This window comes from Lepisma saccharinum, chromosome 24 (genome assembly GCF_977018435.1).
Source record: "Lepisma saccharinum chromosome 24, izLepSacc3.1, whole genome shotgun sequence".
NCBI lineage: Eukaryota > Metazoa > Arthropoda > Insecta > Zygentoma > Lepismatidae > Lepisma > Lepisma saccharinum.
Genome location: NC_139252.1, coordinates 41,754,020 through 41,779,473, shown reverse-complemented (window position 1 = coordinate 41,779,473; position 25,454 = coordinate 41,754,020). Strand labels below are relative to the sequence as shown.

Genomic DNA, 25,454 nt, shown 5'->3' with positions numbered 1-25,454 from the left:
AAATTACATAAACAATTATGACTTACTACCCAATACAAAAATAGGATTTCACAAATACACAAAATGGAATACACAACACAATCCATAACAAACCAGAGATAAAATAAAATTGCCAAAATAATTAAAAGAACAACTCGGTTGTTTATCTTCACTATTTACTACTGTCACGTGCCAGTTCCGACGACACAATGAGAAATGCAAGGAAGAAATGTTTCCCGAGAGCAACGATAGATGGCAGCACGTCATATAAAGAAGAGCAGAGCTCATTGTAGAAACTAGGAGCGGAGAAGAGCGATTATATATATTATAGTAAATGCAAAATATATAAAAGAAGAGTATAAAAATTATAGAAGGAGTGAAGAAAATGTTGTATATAGCAAATTAAGATAAATAAGAATATGCTCGTATTTGAAACAATCAGGAAAGTTAATAAGTGAGCAAATGAATTCAGAAATGTATCTCTCTCCTTTTTGATCCTCTGACGAGGAGAACATCGTCAGCTTTTGTATTTGTCCGTCCCTCGGTGGCACTGTGTTCAATTAGACGCCCCGAAGCACTTACGGTTGCGCTTCTTATTAGACGCACTGGGCCATAGGCAACGCTTGCTGTTAGCGATCCTGGGCTATTCCTCTTTTGATCGTTACATAGGAGGTGGCGCTATTGTCAGTTTAGACGCCCCTTATCTTTCTATAAGTATAGCTTGTGAAGCGGGGAAAGCGAGGGCATATATGTAATGAATAAGATTACGCTTTAAAAGGAAAGACAATAAATTAGAAGAAAGAAAAGAAGAATAAGCCTTCTCAAAAATTAGAAAGAAGAAGAAGCCTTTTCCTAAATAGAAAAGAAGAAGAAGTATTTTCCAAAAATAGAAGAAAGAAAATAAGAATAAGCCTTCTCCAAAATTAGAAAGAAGAAGCCTTTTCCTAAATAGAAAGAAGAAAAGAAGAAGAAGTCTTTTCCAAAAATATAAAGAAGAAAAGAAGAAGAAGTATTTTCCAAAATTAGAAGAAAGGAAAGAAGAATAAGCCTTCTCCAAAATTAGAAGGAAGAAAAGAAGAAGAAGATTTTCCTAAATAGAAAGAAGAAAAGAAGAAGAAGTCTTTTCCAAAAATATAAAGAAGAAAAGAAGAAGTCTTTTCCCAGATCAAAGATAGGAAGGAAGAAGAAGCCTTTTCGCAGAAATTAAGAGAAGAAAGAAGAAGAAGATTTCCTTTCAATTATTCATATATGTATGAGAAGAATATAACCGACGTAAATTTGGAATCAGCATATATATATATATATATATATATATATATATATATATATATATATATATATTTCAATGTAGATACAAGCTTCGTTATACATTTTCTCTGTATTGTGTATAGTTTCCAGAATATAGATCCGCATTTAACTATATCCCTATATCCTCTTGGCTATAAAACGCTTTCTTATTTGGAATTCTCGAATAAAGAACCTATCCCCTGAGATTAAGATATTTCTGTTGCCGTGGTAAATAACATTTAAGTACGTACCCCCCAAGGGTGTAGCACTACATACTGACATTTCCATGTATTGGGGCATCCCGTCTCAACATGCGAGCACGTAAAAAGCGCACGAGTCTATTTACATACACTCGCACGTTTCTTATATTGACTGGAATTGAATTTGAATTTTATCCTTTCACAGCCTAAGCAAATACCCTGGAATTGACAATATATGAAACTGTAAGAAAGTAGCGCAATCTAATGGGGGAAATAGCATAAACATAATGCATTAAGATTAACCTAATTAACACTATGACGGATCTAGGTTAATAAGCCTCAAAATCCATTGTACGGTACATTCCTTTCGTTTGGGAGAATCCAGATATCGTGGCATGTTATTATTTACCTTGTAGAGATGACGCTTGCAGACAAAACTTCTTTTTCCTCTGTTTTCACAGTTGAATCAGTCATCCAAGCTTCACAAACTGGAAATATTCTATCTTATTAACTGGTACCATCTCTTGTTTCTCGTTAATCTGTGTAATTTTAATTCCATGGCAACAATAATACACACAATGGCACATTGTCAGAATAAAAATTAAATAAGTGATTGTTAAGTATTTCTTTCAGTTCACTAACAATGAAGGCACATGTCATTTCTGGATGCAATGCAGGATTAAGTAAGACTGTGATTGATTGATTGATTTGCTCGTTCCACAATACGGTGTTAAGCAGTGGCGTAGCAGCATATCGCGAGGCCCTGGGCGAGATTATAATACGAGGCCAACATCCGTTCTTTACATTTGAAATCTGAATGTGAATCCATATAATATCGTCAGGGATACGTAAGCAATTTATCATATTTAAATAATGATAAAAAATTATTGACAGAAATTATATTCAATAATTTCACTCACTCTAATAGTATCTTTCTCAATTTTCCGGAAGCTGAAATCTGGCTGTTTAAATGCTTCACACTTGCTTCGTGCCAGTTGGAGGTGCTTTATTGTTAACATTAAAATTGGGAGTGCAAAGTCAAGAGAAATAATAAAATACAAGGCAGAGTTTTTTAACTCAAGAAAATATTACATGGAGAGAAAAATGTCCAATAAAGTTATCGTGTACCTTTGCGTAAATGTTCCACACGAGAAATACGACGATAATTTTGACTTCTTTCGCGCTTCCTTAGGCTCAGGACGCGCTGCCTGTATGTTACGCCCCTGATTTCACGCATTCATTCAAATTATAACGTTTAAATAGAATTTAAAACCAGATAAGAACAGAATGTTTTAATTTTATTGCCCACAAGAATGATCCCTTTCAATATTTTTTCCTTAGAACAAAACTAACAGGACCATAACAAGAAAATAAAGTATACCTGTTAAGAACTTCCTAAATCAATTTGCTAAAACTAATACTGTCCTAGACTACTACTACCAACTAAACCTATACTGTCTCTGAGGATAAAATCTCCATACCATAGCTAGAACTCGAGGCTACAAAGGGGGCATTCAACAACAAATAGACAAACACAGGACGACAAGATCTCATAGAAGATTATCCTGACGACGGGCCAAGGCGTCAGAGCCTCGCGTGATATGAACATGCTTTCCGAGTGTGTGTGTGCGTACGTCAGGGGGGGGGGGTGAGGGTCATTGTAAACATAAGAAAGACAGCATTACCTGTAGGACACATGTTTGAAATTCCAGGAATCGCCTGGATAAAACATAAAAATCAACAGGAAAAGACAAAGAGCATGTAAATTCAGGCATATAGGCAAATACAAAGGCTGTCGCAGAGAAGGTGAGACAGAATCTTTCCTGGCTTGGCAACACTGCCTATGGTTTCGGCACTAGTTATGTCGTGTAGGATGACTCATTCTGTTTCCGTAGCAAGTTGTCACATGTTGCGAAACCACGTTAGTGAGCAGCTGTGTTGATTTACGTGGAATGTGTTTCGTTTACCCCTCCAGGTTTTTGTGTATAACATTGTTTTTCGCGATGAGTATTCAAGATGAACAGCGGCATGCCATAAAATTTTGTTGGCGTTTAGGGAAAAGTGCTGCGAAAACATATGCAATGTGTCAACAGGCATATGCCGATCAAGACAGACTAAGTAGAGCCACAGAGTACCGATGGCACAAGTTGTTTGAAGATGGGCGCGAATCAGGCGCATCCTAGACAAAGACCGTCCATGATTAGCGAGACGCTAGTGAATACGGTTGCATACATCGCGGGCTTTTTTATTATAGACATTTTCCCGCATACAGCATACAGCCCGGACCTTGCACCCTGCGAGTTTTGGCTATTTCCACTTTTAAAGGCCGCTTTACGTGGTCGTCATTTCATGACGAACAAAGAAGTGATCGCAAGTTTTCTTCAGTTTGCTACCTGACGACGAATTTTCAAAGACATTCACGAAGTGGCAGGAGCGTATGAATACTTGCTTAGCTGTCAATGGTGCCTATTTTGAAAAAGATGTACGTCTACTCGATATGGCTGATTCTGAATAAAAATTTTGTGGTTTGCACTTTCTTTGTTTCATTTTAATGATTCTTGGAGGGGTCCATGTACATGCTTGTCATTTAACTGCTACACAGTCACGACTTTTTGTACTATTGTGCTCATTTTGGACTCAATCGGCAGCTAATGAACCAAATTTTCACCCTAGTACAATTGCTAGCCAATGGAGGTCGCTGCTTTCCTATACAGGAATTAGTCTCACCTTCTCTGCGACATCCTTTGTATAATGCACATTAAGAGTGAGCATGATGATGTGCACGCATTTTAAAAGTTTTGCCAGTAATTTTTGTAACATTCTTTACAAGATTGTTTTATTTGGAAATTTAATAATAATACACTTATCAGAATGGAAATATTTTTACTCATCGCCACTTTTCTTCTTAGTCGTTGTTGATGTAGTTTCTGTACTGGATGTTTTACTTGTTGTGGAGGTCGTAGATGTAGGACTTTCTGAAAATAAATATAATTTTTGTAATTTTTACAGGCCAGCACAAAAGGTAGATACTTAAAAATTGTTTTTTTCTTTCGTCTACCCGCATTGTTTGAAACGCATAGTTGCAACTCGAACCCTCAAGGTGACAAGGAAAATTCATTACATCCTACTCCAATCTTTATTCCTTTTCCTCTTTCTGTTATTCTTCTCTTGTACCTTCTTTCTTAATTTCCACCTCTTTTTCTATTTTTGTAACTTCCTCTTCATGATTACTATCACTCTTCGTGTTACAATGTTTTATCTCTTGTGCTTCCGCCGTTTTCTACCCCCCTCTTTCTATCAATCTATCTCCTTCGTTTGTTTCTCATCTCTTTCTGTTCCCCTCACCTCTTGATTTCCTCTTTCCTTTCTCTCTTCCCCTCTTTTCTGTCTCTATCTTCTTATTTTACATTATTTCTCTCCTGTCTCTCTCTCTCTCTCTCTCTCTGTGCGTGTGTGTTTATATTCGTGCTCTCTTTACACCTCATTCTCTCTTCTAACGACCTTCTTTTTACTTTTATTCTCTCTTTAACTCCTCTTGTTTCTTATCTCTTTTTGTTTTACCTCATTTCTTGATTTCTCTTCCTCTTTCCTTCTCTCTCTCTGCGTGTGTGTGTGTGTGTTTCTGCTTTATTTCAATTCCTCTCTTTCTCTTCCCTTCTCTTTAACTCTCTCTCTCCCTGATTTATCTTGTTTCATTATTTCCTTTCCTCTTTCCTCCACCTTCCTAGCTTATTTGTTACTCCTCTGTTTTCCTTTCTCCAATTCTATAAGGCTCCTTTGATATACTTTCATTTTTTATCTTCTTAAATCACTTCTTTTACGTTATAGCTAGTGTTGCCCACGGGACGAGACGGGACAGGCTATTAAAAATTCGAGACGAGACGAGATTGATGATGTGTCCCGAGACAAACAAATATTTCCGAGACGAGACAGCATTTCACAGCATTTCCACGAGACGAGAAAAGTCTCGTCTCGTGGGCAACACTAGTTATAGCACGTACAAAACTTTTAAGATTTTGACCCTCCCCTAACCTTCTCTTTAGGAAAGTTTCAACGGCTCCCCGTGATTGCAGCTATATGTACTGAATCGCGTACTTTCGACGTGGCCTTTGGCCACGTCTTGTACGCTCGCATGCGTGACCTTCGGACACATTGTGGTCGCAATCATGTTATAGATGGGGTTCTTCATAGATCTTAATGAATTTGAAAATGTCTGCGTGTTGTATTGGATAATGGGGAACATATGTATAAGTTTTAAAAGTTTAGAAATTAACTTTATGTGTGTATAGGCTCTAATAAGGTACAAATATTCAAACTATTATTGTCTATTTTCCTAATAATGAACTGAGTAAGTAATAACCATTTCAAGATAATTAGTTGGATGTTTTGCATTTACGAATTAAATTACGACACTAAATTGAAAATGTTATATTTACTTCTTTTGTCATTTTCACATTTTTGAACGTAATTGGATAATAACTGTTTTCCGTCATTTCCCTCTTTTGCCTTCCTTGCCTCTGTAATAAATTCTGATGCTCGTATTTTGAAATTCGAAGAGTCTAGCATAATTCCCTTACAGTAGTTTTCGGGGTGAAAATAAACATTCTTTAAGTTCCCTAGCAACGTCCGTTTCCATGGACAACAACGGGCACGGCAAGCTCTAAGGAATTGCATGTCATTATACTCCCTAAACATTTAGTTAAAACAAGCACGATGTAGATATTTACGCATTGAGTATAACAATATATACGTAATTGTATCTGGGCTGAAACTCCTTATTATGTAGATGTCACTCTTGTTTCAGGCACCTATTCAAAACCATGAGTTCATTCATCTGTGTGCTATTGATCTGTGAGAAATATAATGTATCTCGACAATTAAGAATTGAAGGAAACAATGTGTGCGAAAGAAATGCCCGTGGCAACGGTTGCCAGGGACGTGAAAAAAGGGCATTTTCACCCTTAAGGAAGGGCCGATTGAGCGATTTTTGAATTTTCTTGGACTTTTGGGACGATTTCATGGGGGGTCGTAATCGGGCGTTTTTCGCCTCCGGGGCTTCCTTCATGGAGAACATTTATGTCAGTGAGTCAGTGAGTGAGTGGTGGGATTGGGGCTTTATATATATTGGACTCGCGTACTTTCGACGTGGCCAAGGCCACGTCTTGTACGCTCGCATGCGTGACCTTCGGCCACTTTGTGGGCGTAATCATATTATAGATGGGATAAAATGTCTGCATGTTTTATTGGATGTAGGGGGACAAGTGTATAAGTTCACTAATTTTAAAAGTTTAGAAAGTAACTTTGTGTGTGTATGGGCTCTAATAAGGCACAAATATTCAAAGCATTATTGTCTATTTTCTTAATAATAAACTGAGTAATTAATAACCGTTTCAAGATTATTAGCTGGATGTCTTGCATAAACGAATTCAATAACGACACTAAATTGAAAATGCAATATTTACGTCTTTTGTCATTTTCACATTTTTAAACGTAATTGGAAAATTATTGTCTTACTTTATTTCCCTCAAATTCCTGCCTTGCCTCTCTAATAAATTCTGACGCTTGAATTTTGAAATACGAAAAGTCTAGTATATTTCACTTACAGTAGTTTTCGGGGTGATAATAAACTTTCTTTAAGTTCCTTAGCAACTTCCGTTTCCATGGTGAACAACAAGTATCGGAAACTCTCTAAATATTTGTTTGTTATTATACCTCTAAACATTTAATTAAAACAACCACGATGTAAATATATTCGCATTGAGTTTACTAATATAAGTACCTATACGTAATTGTACCTGGGCTGAAACTGCTTATGTAGTAGATGTCACCCTTGTTTGAAGCACCTTTTCTAACCAAAAGTTGATTCATCTTTTGTTGATCTGTGAGAACTATAATGTATCTCGACAATTAAGAATTGAAGGAAACAATGTGTGCAAAAGAAATGCCCGTGGCAACGGTTGCTAAGGACGTGAAAAAAGGGCATTTTCACCCTTAAGAAAGGGCCAATTGAGCGATTTTTGAATTTTCTCGGTCTTTTGGGACGATTTCATGGGGGGTCGTAATCAGGCGTTTTTCGCCTCCGGGGCTTCCTTCATGGAGAACATTTATGTCAGTGAGTCAGTGAGTGAGTGGTGGGATTGGGGCTATATATATATTGGATAAATGAAGTGAGCACATTGTTGAAGATCTGTAATGGGTGAATCTCCTATCGTAAATTTATCTTCTGAAACACGTGCTGACAACCTAACCTCCACAATCGCAATATTGTCACTCTCCTCTCTCGAACATCCCAGGTACATTCTATTTGTTGCGGTGCCAACGTGTTTTCAAGACTCCAGATGCAGAATGGAATAGAATTGAATTTATTTTCAAGTATGAGCCTTTACAGCTGTGCATACCATGCAAAGATGAAAAATTTTAGTGCAATTTCCCTACACCTCTCCTCCTCTTGTCTACTTCCTCTTCGCACTGCTTGGGGGTTCACAAACACCGTCTTTCATTTCCCTTACTTTCACTACAATATTTCACTAAACTCTTACCTAAGTGATTTCTAGATTTTTCTTAGATTTGTTTATGTATTTATTTAGTAACCTCCTTTCACTCATTTTCGCTATCCCCAATGAGCTCTTTTGCTCAGATATAGTGTAGGAAAGTTCCCAGATTCCTTATTTGCGCCTCTCCCCCTCTCATCTTTACCGCATAGCGGGTATTTTACGCTCCCATCATCTCGTTCGAGTTTAACTTGTGTCCTCCCCAATCTGAACCACACCAATCCTGAGCTTTCTTTTGCCTCACACAAATCCATGTAGTTCCTCCTTCCTCATTCTCGATCCGTATCCACTAGTTCTGCCGATGTTGACTATATTTTTGCGCCGCATTCCGGCAAAATTTTATGTTTGTTAATGTCTTCCAGTCTGTCACGTATGGCCCCTAGCATCTGCATCAATTCTCACCTCTACCCCCTCTTCCCAAACCCATCCCAGCCTTGTACCGTATAATTCCGTCTATATCTTTGCTACCCATTGCCTCCCATTCACCCCCACTTATCTGTTATTGTACACCGAGTTTCTTCAAATTTCCCCTCTCCATGGTCATCTGTTTTGCCCAGTATTTAATGCTTCTCTTTTTGGAACCCACTTCCTCTATTAATTTTCCCTTTTGTAGATGCAGAATGGACACTGCTGAGTATGGCGCTGCGTGTCAGCTCGTCACTGCTGCTCCGGTAGTTTTGTTTTGTCTCAGTTTTACGTATCTTTTTCTGCGTCTTGAGGCCTTCCAGTTTCATTTCGTTCCCTTACCTTTGGTCCATCCGATGATTTCGTTCGTCTTTTTGTTCTCCTTCTTCAGCCACCTCTCCAGGGGGAGGAAGTACGTCCTGAGGGCGCTGGCGTCCATTTCCTTCTCCCCACCTGTAAGCACCTTCATAACCTCCGGCCACGGCTTAGAAAACCCGAGCTTCATGGCATTGCTGAATAAACAGGAAACACATACATAAGGATTGAAGTTAAAGTAGCAGTCAGGCCTGTTGCCAGAATTTATTTCGGGGTGGGGGACTCAACAGCCCTTATCAGCAACCGCCATGTAAAGGTGGATAGAAGCCATGAACATGAATTTCTTAGTCTTAGTATATTACAACTTATTATACAAGATGTTTAATCATGCTGAGGATGTAAAATTAATTACCATTGTGTAATTTGGTGTCGGATTAAGCACCCCGAGCCCTCCTTCCGACTACGTGCCTGGTAGCATTGGGCCTCTATTTGAAGCAATGCACCGCTTGGTCATGTAGAAGAGTAGACGTGCTCTATCTATGAGGATATATATTTTAGCATCAAGTTTCAGTATAGACGTCTTGTTTCCAAAATGTCCCTGGTCACAATTTTATGCACTAGTACAATGCGAGTCGCGAGAGTGACCATAAACCGCTATAGCATTCCGAAATCTAAAATTACATTTTCTTAGAATTCCTTCTAGAGCATTCACGCTAATACAAGGTAACCAAAAAGGTTCTTGCCGATTTTGATCATCAGAAACAAAACGGTATGTAAAGAATGTTACATACTGTTAGTCCTCAAAGTAATCCCCATCGGCATCCAGCACCTTTTGTCAACATGCCTCCAGCTGTGCAGTGCCCTGGCAATAAATCTCGAGGTCTCGGACGGAAAGAAGTCCGTGAGTGCTTGCCGCAAGTCTGCCTCATTTGCGAAGTATTTCCCACGAAGATGGTTGTCCAGGGAATGGAAGAGGTGATAATCTGTTGGCTCAAGGTCTGGAAAGTACCGTGGATGGCACAGTATCTCCCAGCCAATTCACTGTATGGTATCCTTTGGTATCCTTGGCCACCCGCGCACCACATGCGGCTTGGCATTGTCGTGAAGAAGCAGTACACACTTGCGATTAACCAATGCTGGCTCCTTTTGCTTCAGTGCCTGTTACGCACGTTGCAACTGCTGCGAGTAGAGGTCCCCAGTGATAGTTTGGCCCGTTGGTAGCAGCTCATAGTGCACCACTTGGCGACTAGTCCACCATACAGAGCATGATCTTGCATGGGTGTGAAGGTAGTCTTGTGGCGTGAGGCACAAAGTCCGGTGTTGACAACCAACGTCGGGCACACTTGGGAGTGTCATATAGGACCCACTTTTCGTAACTGGTGAGCATTCGAACGAATATGGGTGTGTTGCTGTGCAAAGAAAGCAACGAGAAACAGGCTGTCACTTGTTGTTGCTTCTTGCCTTCTGACGGTGTATGAGGTACCCTCTTGCTCAACTTGAACGTCTTTCCTATATGATGCAGGTGCAGTCTGGCTGTTTTATCGGAAACCTGGAAGTGGTTGGCAAGATCACCACACCTTAGGCTGCTGTCCTCCTGTATGGCTGCCTTCAGAGCCTCGTCATCCAGGACCTGTGGTCGGCCACTGCTGGGTTCGTCACAAAGTGAGAGATCTTCCAACCTGAACTTCTAGAACCAATTCCTATTGGTGCGTTCATTCACAGCATTATCCCCAAAGGCTTGACATATACGGCGACTTGATTCTGCTCCGGACAATCCCACCTTAAAGTCATAATGCAGACAACTCCAAACGAGCTGCTTCAACACATCCATTTCTCTTCGCCCCTGCTCAAGCTATGGCTGCTATGAGTGCGCAATGTGTCTGTATCGGGCAAGACCAATGTCCCCACTCCCACCTGAACCACTTTTCCGGCACGTGGCACAAATATTTTCCTATCAGTGATCACTTCTTCCCATGTGATGTTAAAAACGGCAAGAACTTTTTTGGTTACATTGTATTTGTGTCTTTTGCTTTCGCTGTTGTATAGATATTCGCAATAGTTTAGTAAGTTCACGTAGCCATGATTATCTAGACAATAGCGAAAGCAAGTCACAGGAGGATTCATGTGAATGCCCTAGAATTAATGTATTTTTTCAGAATTTGGAATATCATAGCGGTTTATCGAAAGGAGAAGAAATTTTGAAAACGTCTTCGCTGATGTCGGCCAAAGGTCCAGCCTAGCCTTAAGCATAGAAGTCACCAGGAAAATAAGGAGTGGTGCTTCCACATTCCTTGTTTTGTACCACACACACACCCTTCTTTAACATCAATTTCCTCAATAATAGTAATGATGATAATACCATGAAAGAAAATTATATAATACGAATCGTGCTCAAACGAGCTGCGTCCCTTCTTTTTTTTGGGGGGGGGGGGTAGTGTGGAAGTGTAGATGTTCAAACTTTAGATCAAGTTGAAACATTAACCTTCATACAAGTACAGTTATTTCTGTCATTCAGAAACAACTCCCTTCAAAGCAATCACAAATTATTTATTTCTTGCTGTTTTTATATTAAGACCACTCCATGTCTGTAAAGTTCTTATTTTGTGTTCTTTTGGGTGGTTGTGAACCATACATGCACTTCCTACTCATCGCTTTCCTTTCTGCAATTCGGCTCCTGCGCATATTTTAGCCCATGTCTAGCTTTCCGCGACTGGAATGTAGTCCCACTGACTAGCTACCGTACATCAACTGGAAACGACTGAATTAAGAAAAGACCCACCGGTAATTTTTGATGCTGTTCTACGCAACAAATCTTTCTTGCTATATTTTAAAACAAAGATGAGTTCGATAATAACTGAAATATCGTTAATGCAAGTGTAGAGGTCGGGCGTATAATAATAATAATAATAATAAATTTTCTTTATTCAGCGGGCGAGGTTCAGCCAAGGGCTGCTCTGTCACCTGATAATACACATGAGATGATATAAACTGCGTATGGAGCAGTAAGCTGAACGTAAAAAAGAATTACACATACAAAAAATGAAGAAAGGAAAAAAATACATGGGAATTAGTTGCATACAAAAAAAAAAGTGTAACTAGAAATAGTAGTCAAAAAGACTTTTGTATTTGATACAGAGTCTGAAGAAGACCTTGCTAGAAGGTTGAAACGTTACGTTTAATTTATGTCTTTAATAAAATAAATTACTGCCTTGGTCAGCATATTTATTTTTTCACGTTCATTTAAGTGACACTGAATCAATTAAATTAAATATTATAAGTATAACTTTATATTGAGCAAGTGTAAAGATATTAAAAGAATAAATAACTGTCTGCTGTAAAATGGCATTTTCCAGAACAGCCTAGATTTATTCTCAACCTTTCGTTTTCAGTTAACCCGAAAGAACGTATCGTGGTGATTTCCTTCTGATTTGGCTGCTGGATGCAAAATGAACAAAGAGCTATCCCACATGGTTGCTTCAGAAAAGAAACTGATTTTGTCGCGGTTTCATTACGCTCAACACGTGGTTATTTAGTTTTTGGAATGTCCTTTACTTACCGAAGCAGCGATCCTGCCTTCTTGCTGTTGTAGATGTCGCATTTGTGTAGATTCTTTGAAGGGTTCTTTGGGTCGTACTCTCCAGCCACTCGACAGAGGGCTCTGTGGAACTGGAATTGAGTCACCGTGCTCACGAAGTACCTGGAAGGCAAAATTTTATCCGGATTTCAAATATCCATATATGGGATATTCTGATATATGAATTGTCCACATTACCGGGATATCTGAATTATCCAGATTATCTGGATATCCGAATTGTCCAGATTACCCGATATCCGAATTGTCCAGATTATCCGGATATCCGAATTGTCCATATTACCCGGATATCCGAATTGTCCAGATTACCCGGATATACAAATTGTCCAGATTATCCGGATATCCAAATTGTCCAGATTATCCGGTTATCCGAATTGTCCAGATTATCCGGATATCCGATATTCGGATTATGCGATATGTCCATATATCCGAATGTCTATATTATCCTGGCAGTTCTGTCGTTTATTCGTTTTACGGTCTCGTCGTCGACTTGTAATTAAGGGGTCCTGGGTTCGATACCCGGTGGAGACACATAGTGATTCGGATCCCACTTTAAACTGTAGCTTCAGTCCCGATTAGACTTACTGTGCATAAAGCGAACACCAAATCAACCAATCGTTTTACTGTCCATACACATATTACTGTCCATACACTCGTCATGTTCGTATTTCATTGTACGGATTTTTTACAAATCTTCTACCCGGATATTCGAATATTCAGATTATCCGTGGCATCCGAAACGGATGTGGGATAATTTCAAATTTATAACCATCCCTAGTTCAAGGAAGATTGTTGTCTTTCAGTGCAGTTTTCAGTACAACAGTGAAACCTAAATAACTTGTGAATTTTGTCCTCGAAGAGTAAATATGTTACTAGAAGATAGCGACATCGTCATGATTCTAGTTACTTTGCAATAAGCTGCCGTTAAAGCACGCGTTGTAAGTTTTATTGTTGCAAAATTATATGAATATATTTTATGTCAATTCCGCTGTAAAATTATGTGGAGATATTTTACTCAGCTTTCCTTTTGTTATTTTGTAGCTCCTAATCTCGTCAATGGAGACTTCACAAAAGCCTTAATATTAAATATATGGTGAATGTATGGTACTGAAATAATTTTCCCCCAACAATTTCCAAAATGTCGATATGCTACAAAATTCATAACAACATTAAAGTTCAGTAGTTATTTCTATATTATACATTATTCTTTTGGTGTTTTCGATACAACACCGTTGCTATTTGTCAATAACAATGAGCAAGAACGAATAATGAGACGTCTGCGAAATGTAATGAAGATTGTAACAATTGGCCAGAAAAACAACGGAATAATGAATAAGGTACAAGGTGGTACTCGAACGTTTGGGGATAATTAAAATCCACTAAAATTACTCTCCCCCTTCTTTTTTACATCTTTTTTGGTTTTGCTCTAATTTTATCTTATTTCTGTTTTTGTATATCTCTGCTTTCTTTTTATACTTTCTTTTTATGTCAGTTTCCTTTTCACTCTGTTTCCCTCTCAATCTCTTTGTTTTTCCCCTATTTGTCTCAAAATCCCTTCTTTTTCTTTCACTCTCTCACTGTCTCTCCCACTATTTCTACGATCTCCTTCTTCTCTCACTCCTTTTATAATCCTTTTCCTATTTCTTAATCTTTTTCCTCTCTCTTTTCTCCTTGTCCTTCTCAGCCCCTTTCTTCACACCGAGCACGTTCAGTGCTGGACTCCACGTTCTCAGTCAACGGTCTAAGATTCGATTCCTACCGCGGGTGTAGGCGCTTCTTTATGAATATCTCTTCATCAGTTTTATCCATATTGTCGTAATTAGCCTAAAAAGTAAGGAAAGCGACGTAAATTTAAGAATACATTATCTTTCTCTTTCTCTCCTCTCACACTTTTACCATTCCCCTCTTTTCCTCTCACATTCTCTTCCAATATTTGTCACATTCTCTTTCTCTAATCCTGTGTTTCTATTTAGTTTATTCTCTCTGCTTGGTCTCCATCTTTAACTTACGGCTACACACACATCTAAGCTATGGAATACTTGATTGATTGTGTTGTAAAGGGTGTACATACCGGGTATAAGGAACATTAGCCGCTATATGATATTTCCCTCCAGGGTCGAAATCTCTCTCTGATCGGTTCGTGGGGGGCCTCACGCCTTGGTACTCCTCTCTGCAAGAAGTAGAAATTACTTTTTTCGTTACTACTATCCTCTCTTAACGTTCAACCACAGAAAAAGGCATATGCTTTTATCTGTGGTTCAACTGATAACAGTAAGTATTAATATACCGTGTGATCAGAATTAAAGTTCCCCTACTCAGAGCCGTCTGGAGCCCATTCGAAGCATCGGATTGCAATAAAACTTGGTATAGAGCTATGAAGACCATGGGGAAGTGAACGCTGATTTTTTTAAAGTTCCAATTTTCACCAGCAGGTGGAAATGTGGCGCTTAGAATTAAAATTCCCTTACTCAGACCACCTGAAGTCCATCTGAAGCAACGGATTGCACTGAAACTTGGTATATAGGCTATGGAGACCATGGGGAAGCGAATGCTGACGAAAAAGTTCAAATATTAACCACCAGGTTTTAATGTGGCGCTGAAATCTAGTGCACAGTGAAAAACATCACGAGAAACGCTTCGCGCGATCGTTGATCGCGCTTCTTATGCTCCCGGGGTGTAAGGGGTGACCTTCCACGTAGTATACCCAAATGTCAACCTCACTTCCACGTAGTACACCCTGGACTGCTTTTTGCAGACTAACGAGGCTCTGGCGATTGGCCTTATGGCCAGTATAATTCTCTGTGTTTTTCTGTTGTTTTTTTTTGTCCTTATGCGTGCTGAGTGCTCCTTTACAGCCTCAGTATTTAACCTGTCAGAATTTTTTAAAGATTTTAGTTATGCGACATTACAATTATGTTATTTGTTATGGTAAGGGGCTGGACCCCGTATAACGTGGCGGGTGCAAGATAGCCTAAGTGCTGACGCACCCAAAATTTTAAACTCTAATCCTGATGCTTCCAAAGGGTCTTTCGCGTTGACAGGGCGCATATTGAACATTGCTGTTCCGACATAAACTGAAATTATTGGTTGTTTTTACTTCAGCGCCACATTACACCTGGTGGTGAACATTTTAACTACTTCTTTCCTTTGGCATTCGCTTCCCCATAGTCCCCATAGCCTCTATATCAAGTTTCACCGCAATCCGTTCCTTCGACCGAGCTCCAGAGGGCTCTCAGTAAGGAAAATTTAATTTTATGCGCCATATTTCCACCTGGTGTTGAAAATTTGAACTAGTTTTTTTCGTCAGCAGTCGCTTTCCTATGGTTTCTATAGCCTATATACCAAGTTTTAGCGGAATCCGTTTCTTCGAACGAGCCCCAGAGTGCTCTTAGTAGGGCAACTTTATTGTGTCCACCCTACTTCCCACTAACCTCAGCTCCCACCAATAGCTGTTGTATTGGTCACTGGGGACTTCCCCCTGGAAGACATCCCATCGCCACAGATCCACGAGGTAGGCGTAGGGGAGGAAGGCAACCTTGCTGAGCGCCATCCTGTACAGAAAGTTGACGTCAGTCTCTTCGTCCTCGGCGATCTTCAGGAGACCTATTCGGCTGAGATGTTTCGGTGTGGAGACTGACAGAGCTATTACGTCACCTATAGCCTCGTGAAAGCCTGCAACGAAATTGGAATCACTTAAGGCCGAATCACACGGGACTGGATCATCAGTAGGAATGCCCCAGTTGGCGCTGGACTGGTTACCTGGCTGGAAATTTTGGCTTCCAGGCTGTTTTGATGACTAGACCCTGTTTTTATTGCAACTGGCTTTCTGTGGAACAGCCAATAGGAGCTAAAGTTTGGTCATGGGAAGATAATCTGTGAGTTTGGCAAGGGAAAGTTTTTTGTCTGTGGTTTCCGAGCGTTGGTTGTTTTTGTTCGCTGCTCGATGGAAGAAACAGTAACAGATTATGTGCATTTGTGTTCATTATTTAGGAAATTTATCCAAAGCGATGAGATTTGTACACGATAAATATGATTAACCGATAATAAAAATCATTATTACCAGTAGTGTATATTAGCCGGTTCAAAATAGTACTTAGTAGGTATTGTTTTTTTTTATCAATTGAATATCACTTTTTGACATATTTTGACAATTTTTTGTCCATGTTTTAGCGTTTAGCGATGTTTTTAGTACAATTTTCAATGCATTATTTTTTTTCCCACTCGTACTTGGTAGGTATGCATTTGTAGCCTCTTTTTTTATCAATTGAATATCAGTTTTTGACATATTTTGACAATTTTTTGTCGATGTTTTAGCGTTTAGCGATGTTTTAGTAAAATTTCCCTTTTTTCCCACTCACACTTGGTAGGTATACCACGATCTTACGTGATATAACTTAACCTATCCTTTTTTTTATTACGTGCTAAACTAAACGAGAGCCTCTACATGCTTTGACCTACTTTAGAGTAGTGCAGGTGCCCGGGTTCAAGGCCCTCAATTGAGGATCAAAAAACCTTAAAAACTCACTTTCTCTCCACGTTCCGCGCCTCATTTATTGCGCTGACGATGTTTTGCAGCGAAGAAAAGAGCACCAAAACATCAAATACTCACTTTACTCATTTGAGGATCACCAAAATCTCAAAAACTCACTTTTATTAATTGAGGTTCACCAAAACCTCAAAACCTCACTTTCTCTCCACGTTCCGCGCCTTCATTCGTTGCGCCGACACAGCGTGATGAGTAAATAATGCACTCTCTCTCATCCTTGAAGGATGAATGCACCTTATCGTAATTTTCCAAGTCCTGGTCAAATGTTTATATATATATATATATCGTGACTTTTGCAAACCTCTTTCGGAAACGATGTGCCGCACACACGCGCGCGCGCGCCTATATTGTGACGCAAGCAAACAAACAAATAATATTTTTTTTAAGATCCTTGGCCTCTAACCCCACTTCCGGTCGCCATTTTGGATTTCCGAACATAGGTTGTATTTATATTTTACTCACATATAGACGTACGTGATGAATCCGCAAACAGATTTTTCCTAAGTCTTACCGTTTCCAAGATAACCCCACTTCCGGTCGCCATTTTGGATTTCCGAGCATAGGTTCTATTCATACTTTTTCTCACATATAGGCGTACGTGATGAATCCGCAAACAGATTTTTCCTAAGTCTTACCGTTTCCAAGATAACCCCACTTCCGGTCGCCATTTTGGATTTCCGAGCATAGGTTCTATTCATACTTTTTCTCACATATAGGCGTACGTGATGAATCCGCAAACAGATTTTTCCTAAGTCTTACCGTTTCCAAGATAATCCCACTTCCGGTCGCCATTTTGGATTTCCGAGCATAGGTTCTATTCATACTTTTTCTCACGTGTAGGTGTACGTGATGAATCTGCAAACAGATTTTTCCTAAGTCTTACCGTTTACAAGATAACCCCACTTCCGGTTGCCATTTTGGATTTCCGATCATAGGTTCTATTGATACTTTTTCTCACGTATAGGTGTACATGATGAATCACCAAACAGATTTTTCCTAAGTCATGAATTGCAGGGTTCTATGAGAACCTATATTAATTCTCGTAAGAGAACAAAAAACACACACACACAAAAAAAAAAATACTGTGGTCACTACAACAAATAGTCTTCTTCAACCCCAATCCAACAACCCAAAAATCATCATCCTAACTAGAACCATGTAACTATCTGCCATCTGTTAGAGGTTTTGTGAACTAAGTGGTGTTTTGTTTGTGTGTAAAAAAAAAAGAAATGCAATGCTTTTTACACTTGGTTATCATCACCTAACATGTTATTAATTGTTTTTTAAAATTAATTACAACTGAAAACTAATAATTAATATTATCTAAAGTTACTAATTAATATTATACAATTAATTGATATATTTTTTTTGTTCTTGTTGCTAGTGTTGGGTAATTATAGTTGTTGCAAAATATAGCTCTCGCGTATGACAGTTTCTGAGTTTTGTTGGGTATATAAGAACAATTTTACACGACCTTTTTCGGTTCTCCTCCGTAGCCGTGCATGTTAAGGCGTTCACTCGTTCTTGTCATTGTTCGTTCTACGTGTGGCCTATAGGTTCGAACCCGGTCGTGGTCGAAAGTTTTTCAGCGTGTCTAGGAGTCTTGATCAGCGTGTATATTTACTTCTCTGTGTTGAGTCTACGATTCTGAACGGGGTTGTTTAATGTATACGTTGATCTTGATATATATATATATATATATGATGTTCATGTATGTATCCAAAGCACATTGGAAACAATATTCGATCATTAGCTGCGTTCAACCACTGCTTCGGAGGAGTGACCACCCCCTGTCCCCGGGGGTCCCCCCCCCTGTCCCCGGGCTCGTGTTCCCGGTTAAGTTAGGTTAAGTTGTCTAATGTCTATGTCTATATGTAATGTCTATGTCCATGTCTATGTCCATGTCTCTGTCTTTGTAGGGTTTTTTTTGTCGTAAGATTTTTTTTAACGCTGGACTTAGAAAATTTTCGATTGATGAAAAAAATTGGTACCATGACGACCTATGTTTATTTTGGTATGGGTGGACAGAGGACACCGAGACTCGACCGACACACTAAACCCAACCTCTCTACGCGTACTCTACATCACCAAAAAAAAGGTTAAAGTTTCTAAATAACAATAGTTAGAGTTTCCCCAATCTTGTAAAGTGGATTGGTTGAAATCTCCAAGGCGTATTTTGCATTTTTTTTTCAAATATGAACACGTTAAAACTGAACTGTCTCGGATTTTTGAGTTTTGTATTCGCCATGAGAAAATTCTATATAAAATAACATACCTGAAAATTATATTCACAGTAGATTGATTTTTTTGAGTTTTGTAATCACCTCAAGAAATTCTATATAAAATAACATACCTGAAAATTGTATTCACAGTAGATTGAATTCTTGAGTTTTGTATTCGCACACAAGAAATTCTATATAAATAACATACCTGAAATTCTATTTACAGTAGATTGAATTTTTGAGTTTTGTAATCACTCCAAGAAATTCTATATAAAATAACATACCTGAAAATTGTATCGCTATATACTAGACTTTTTGATTTCTGTGATTTTGGAGAAAGCAATGGCATCCACCACCAGCTTCAATCGTAAAAATGATAAAACTGAATGTGTTACTTGTGGGAAGCTAATCTCAAGGAACAATTTATCGGTACACAGGGCAAGATGTAGCGAAACAGGTTCGAGAATTAATCGTTCGTCACCTTCTAAGTCTTGTGCTCGATGCGGAAAGATGATTAGCATTACAAATTTAAGTAAACATTTGAAAATTTGCAAACCATCGACCGAACAAGGAACATTGAAAAGAAAAATCGATAATGCAGATACGGAAGCTTCCACTTCCAAGCAAATTAAATTATCTAATGAACGCAAACCAATTAGATCTGCATTCAACGACCAACTCCAGGATTTTTCAATTAAGTCAGAACCAGGCCGTGACATCCTTAGTTTCTTGGATGAAACAAAAACATCTGTACTAAATATTTTGAAAGATAAACTTGAAAACAACTCTATAAAAGTATACGTTGTTCTGTTTTCTGAATACGAGAAAGTTGATGGCACAACGAGTATTTTTTATCATCGTACAAAAAACCAGACTCTTCATTTGGCTGACGTCGAAAATTTAGACAACTTCTATTATAAAGTTTCCAACGAGCTGGTTAAGAAACATGACGGTTTCGAGGCTAAAGGGTCGGGATGGTCTCTGTGTGGAAGTCCTCACACGTTAACTGTTTACGTGAACCGATTCTCGCCTCTTCGCGCTTCCAGCTACGTTCCTCTTCCACCGAACATTCAACACAAGAGGGCTGTGTTAAATATACAGAACAGCGATAACAAGTGTTTCCTTTGGTGTATATTGGCTGCACTGCATCCTGTTCATTGCAAAAATAATCCACAGTGGGTTGGACATTACAAACAATACGAGACCGAGTTTGAAAGTGTAATGTCTGACATTGAATACCCGGTGACATTGTCGGATATAACAAAGTTCGAAAATCGTGCCGGAAAACGCATCGCTATTAATGTATATTCCTTCACGTCAGATAAATATCTCGTGCATCCCGTCAGGATAAGCGATATCGACGATGACGATGCTCGTGTAATAAATCTCCTTCTCATTTCCAACGAGGATGTCTATCATTACACGCTAATTCGTTCAATGTCTCGATTACTAGGAAGCCAAACAACCAAGCATGAACATTGCATCGAAGTTTGCCCGAGATGCCTAACCACGTTCGACGATCAAAAACAACTCAATTATCGAAAATACACCGGACGTCAAACTGCTGTCGATAAACTTGCCGAACATAAAATTTATTGCGGTGACAACAGACCGGCTAGAATGTTGATGCCCGAAACGAACGAAGTCGAAGAATTCAAAATGCACAAGGCATTGTTAGAACATCCCGCAATCATCGTCGCAGATTTCGAGTCTTTCCTGAAACCACTCTCCTACTGCGAACCGGATCCTGAAATTTCCTCCACAACGCCGTACCAGCTTCATCAACCTAATAGTTTCGGCTATGTTGTTGTGCGACGTGATAAAATAAATGAAGCATATATATACCGCGGGTCAAATGTAATCGAACACTTCCTGGAAAAAATGGTGGAGGAGGTTGAGGTAATTGGTAGCGTACTGCTTACATCAAAACCGATGGCACCTTTAACTGAAAATGAACTTCAAAATTACAATTCCACTGAGGTGTGTCCGGTATGTGATCAAAGTTTCACTGATGAGAACAAAAAAATATTCCACCACGATCATTTCAGCGGAAACTACATAGGTGGAATTTGCAACACGTGCAATCTTAAAATCCAGAAACCTAAATTCATCCCCATATTCTTTCACAACGGAAGCGGATATGATTTTCACCACCTGGTGAGACATCTTGGCTACGATCCGAAACGTATAGGTGTCTTGGCCGAGAATGAAGAACGCTACATTAGTCTCAGCAAGCAAGTGTCGATTACGGGAACGAAAAATACAATCGAGATGCGCTTCCTGGATTCGTATAGATTTCTCTCTGCAAGTCTGGATGCTTTAGCGAACAAACTCACCGACGATCAATTTAAAATAACTAGAGCTAGTTTTTCCAACTTAGACATAGAACTCGTTAGACGTAAAGGGGTTTATCCTTACGAATATGTCAGTGATGGTTTTAAATTTAACGACAACGCTCTTCCACCTCCAAGAGAATTTTACAGCAGACTCAGAGAGAAAGGAATCACGGACGAAGAATACCACCACGCGCAACTCATGTGGGAGAAATTAGAATGTAGGACACTCGGAGACTACCACGATGCCTACTTAAAATTAGACGTGACGATACTCGCGGATGTTTTTCAAGCGTTCAGGAAAACGGCAACGAATATTTACAAATTAGATCCAGCGTATTTCTACAGCCTACCGGGATTAGCGTGGTCGGCAATGTTATTCCAGACAAAGGTCAAGCTGGAACTGATATCGGACGTGGACATGTTGCTATTTATCGAAAGAGGGATACGAGGTGGAATGGTGCAATGCGTACAGAGACATGCAAAAGCTAATAACGTACACATGAAAGAAGATTACGATTCAAATCGAGCATCGAATTACATCTTCTACGCCGACGTTAATAATCTCTACGGACATGCCATGGTTCAGAAACTTCCTTACGGCGGATTCGAATGGTTAGATCCCACTTCGATAGACATTATTCATTTCGACGATAGCGAGTGTGGTTTCTTCGCAGAGGTAGATCTCCAATTCTCCGACCACCTGCACGACACGTTTTCGGATTTGCCTCCGACTCCCGAAATCAAATGTCCACCCGACTCGGTTCAAGACAAGCTTTTGTTAACATTGGACCCTAAACAGAGATACGTCGTCCACTACAAGAATCTCCGGTTTTTGATTGGGAAGGGTGTTCAGATAGTAAATGTTAGAAGAATACTAAAGTTTAAACATTCCACGTGGTTAAGACCTTACATAGAAACTAACACACAACATAGAACAGCTGCCACTTCCGATTTAGACAAGGACTTCTTTAAATTAATGAACAATGCGGTGTACGGAAAGACCATGGAGAATGTTAGAAAGCACGTAGACGTGAAATTAATTTCCGATAAGAATAAATGTCGGAAGTGGATAGCCGATCCTAGATTCAAGTCGAGAAAAATTTACAACGAGAATTTGGCACTTTTCAATCTAGATATAAAATTGATGAAATTCAGAAAACCAATTTACGTTGGCGCAACGGTTCTCGACTTGTCGAAACTTTACATGTTCGAATTTCATTACGACGTGATGAAACCCTTCTACAATGATAAGATATCACTTTTGTACACGGACACCGACAGCTTCATTTACAGCATACAAACACCTAACCTATACGAAGACATAAAAAATCCTTCCATGCTTGAGTATTTCGATACTTCTGCGTATCCTCAACCCAACAGATTTGGGATTCCATCTCGTAACAAAAAAGTCCTAGGTAAACTGAAAGATGAATGTAACGGTGATATTATTGTCGAGTTCGCGGGTTTGCGTTCGAAGATGTATGCCATGAGAACAGAGAGTAGCGTCACGAAGAAAGCAAAAGGTGTGGGCAAGAATACGGTGGAGAACAAACTCACCTTCCACGATTACATCGATTGCCTTTACTCACAATCGACGATACTAAGTATAGAACAAAGAATCCAAAGTGTAGACCACGTGATTACAACAAACGAAGTTAGGAAAGTAGCATTAGATCCGCACGACGATAAATGATGCGATCATTACTGGATCCTTTTTTATGTTATAAATTGTGTATGTCTATGTATTCCTGTACGTTTGGGTTCTTGGCCGTTGGGGGGAGCGGTAAGTTTCCAGTAACGGTTTAGGTCATTAGCGGGGCCTATAAATAGGAAGGGCAGGGGAGCAGTCGGCCTCAGATATTTGGCGGAGTACAGCAATGTAAGAGGTATCTTTTTCTCTAAGGGGAGCGGCTGGGCGAGCTTTCTTTCCTTACTATGTGAACCGACGGCGGGGATGTTAACTTTCTTTCTTTTAATACACACACTTGCTCTTTTCATATTATTCCAATAGTTTATTTCATGTGGGAAACCGGGTACACAACACACATACCTTCAGCCACCTTTTTTGGTACTGAGGGTTATATATTTTTTTTACTCGTGGAGCCAGTGGCTACGCGAGTCTACACACTCTCTTCGGGAAGGGGGTACAGGGTACACCGGAATGTAATTTTGTGAATAACGGCCAAGAATTAATTTCTGTAAATATATTATGAATAAACCTATATATATCTAAAAGGAAATGGGCGTTAAGTTGTAATTTGAAGAAGTACGTGTCTATTGCCTAAACTAGCATCCACAGAACTTCAGGTACTGCAAGTTTTGAACCTCGGGACAAGGATTCAAAAATGTATGGTTGTGTATATTGTGTATGTTGCTGAGAATCAGCTTAAAAGCACAAAATATACCGTTACATACTGGGGGCTCAGTCAGGGATATTTTCTTGTGAGAAGTACTGAAGGCATATGTTATTGCGAAGTGGAAAGAAAGTAACAGAAGACAAAATGGCAATTCAAATAGACAGGGAGCTCATTGGTAAGTTGCTAGGCAATGCGAACTTGGAAGGAAGGCCTGAGGAAGATATTGTGGGGGAACTTGAGAGACTTTCTCTAAATGTTACACAAGGAACTTCGATAAGGACCGGCGAGGAAAAAATGAGCAAAATCTTGGAAAAAAGCAACATTAACATTCCGATCTTTAAGGGAAACGTCGGCGATGTAAGTCCACACGATTATTTGTATGAATTGCGCAATTATCAGGAAATCATGGAAATTGGGGATACTTTTCTCTTAGAATCTTGCCGCTTTCGTTGAAGGAAATCGCTGCAGATTGGTTCAGATTTTCGAGACCTTTCGGCACTTTTAGGGAATTCGAGAAGGCTTTTCTTGAGGAATTCTTTAGTGTCGATTATGATTCGGAAATAGCAAGGATCATTCAGAACAATTACCAGTCACCAGACCAGTCTCTCCTTGCATTTATTCGACACACCAGGAAGCTTTTTGCAATGAGGGAGAAACGGGGGACAGAAGAGGAGGTCATCCAGCATGTTTTGAAATTTTCCCATCCTAATTTCAGAACACACTTGTACAACAGAACATTCGCAACAATCAAAGATTTGGAAACCCATTCTATGGACATTCAAAAGAGATTGTATTCAGAAGCTCTGTACTATTGTCCAGAGCTAAGAGATAGCAGTTTACCACTAGCGTCAACTTCAGGGAGTGTCGCAAGGCAATTAGTAGCTGCGGGGGCAACAAACCCTTTCGGCCGCGTGGGAACAGAAGTATCAATGAGTGCCATAAACCCGGGTCTTTTCAACCGCTTGAGCCTTTCCGGGAATTTTGGAACCCCGTCGAGAGCAGAAGAACCGACGAGGAGAAGGGGGTATGATGGTCGGCAGAAAGGCGCCACCTGTGCCGTCTCTGAAGATACCGTTAGACCAGAACAGATAACTCCGGTTCTTGCACACGTAGAAGGATAGCAAAACAGGAGGAAGAATAGGGAAATACGCAACTGCAGAAATTTCACTTCTGGTGACAAAAAACCGTTAGTCACCTGTAAGGTTCAGGGAAAGGACTTCTCGCTATATTTGGATTCTGGTGCGTCTGTGAGCACCGTGTCTGTTGAGATCGCAAGAGAACTGGAAAAACAAGGAAATAAGATTAACAATAAACGTATTAATATTTCTTTGGCAGTAGGCTCTGTACAATCATGTGGGGAAATGTATCTTACTGTACATTTGAATGGGATGAAATTTAAGCATAAATTCGTCGTTCTGCGCAATTGTTTCACGGGATTTATCGCAGGTCGTGGGTTCATAAGGAAGGCCGGCATATCGCTACATTTGAAGCAGGGAGGCTACAGTTTTGAGAACAGTAAAGTCATTCATTTATTTTCTGCGGAGAAGAGGGAAGTGGGAAAGAGGCTTCCGTTCTCGCAGGAGGGGAGGACGTCGACTGTGGAAGCTGGAGCTGGGCTAACCGCGACGATGACTGCGACGATGGAAAGAAATGAAACTGTTGCT

At 39.6% G+C, this 25,454-nt stretch overlaps 1 protein-coding gene across 1 annotated transcript in view; it reads right to left on the bottom strand.

Moving 5' to 3' along the window:
- Window positions 1-4,349: 4,349 nt before the first annotated feature.
- LOC145978163 (angiotensin-converting enzyme-like) overlaps window positions 4,350-25,454 on the bottom strand; it is a 59,805-nt gene continuing 38,700 nt past the window's right edge. Inside the window, exons 9-13 of the mRNA XM_083110601.1 lie at window positions 15,761-16,001; window positions 14,401-14,499; window positions 12,294-12,434; window positions 8,765-8,934; window positions 4,350-4,441 (exon numbers count right to left, since the gene is read on the bottom strand). Coding sequence (XP_082966727.1) covers window positions 4,350-4,441; window positions 8,765-8,934; window positions 12,294-12,434; window positions 14,401-14,499; window positions 15,761-16,001 — 743 coding nt within the window. The remainder of the gene's footprint in view (window positions 4,442-8,764; window positions 8,935-12,293; window positions 12,435-14,400; window positions 14,500-15,760; window positions 16,002-25,454) is intronic.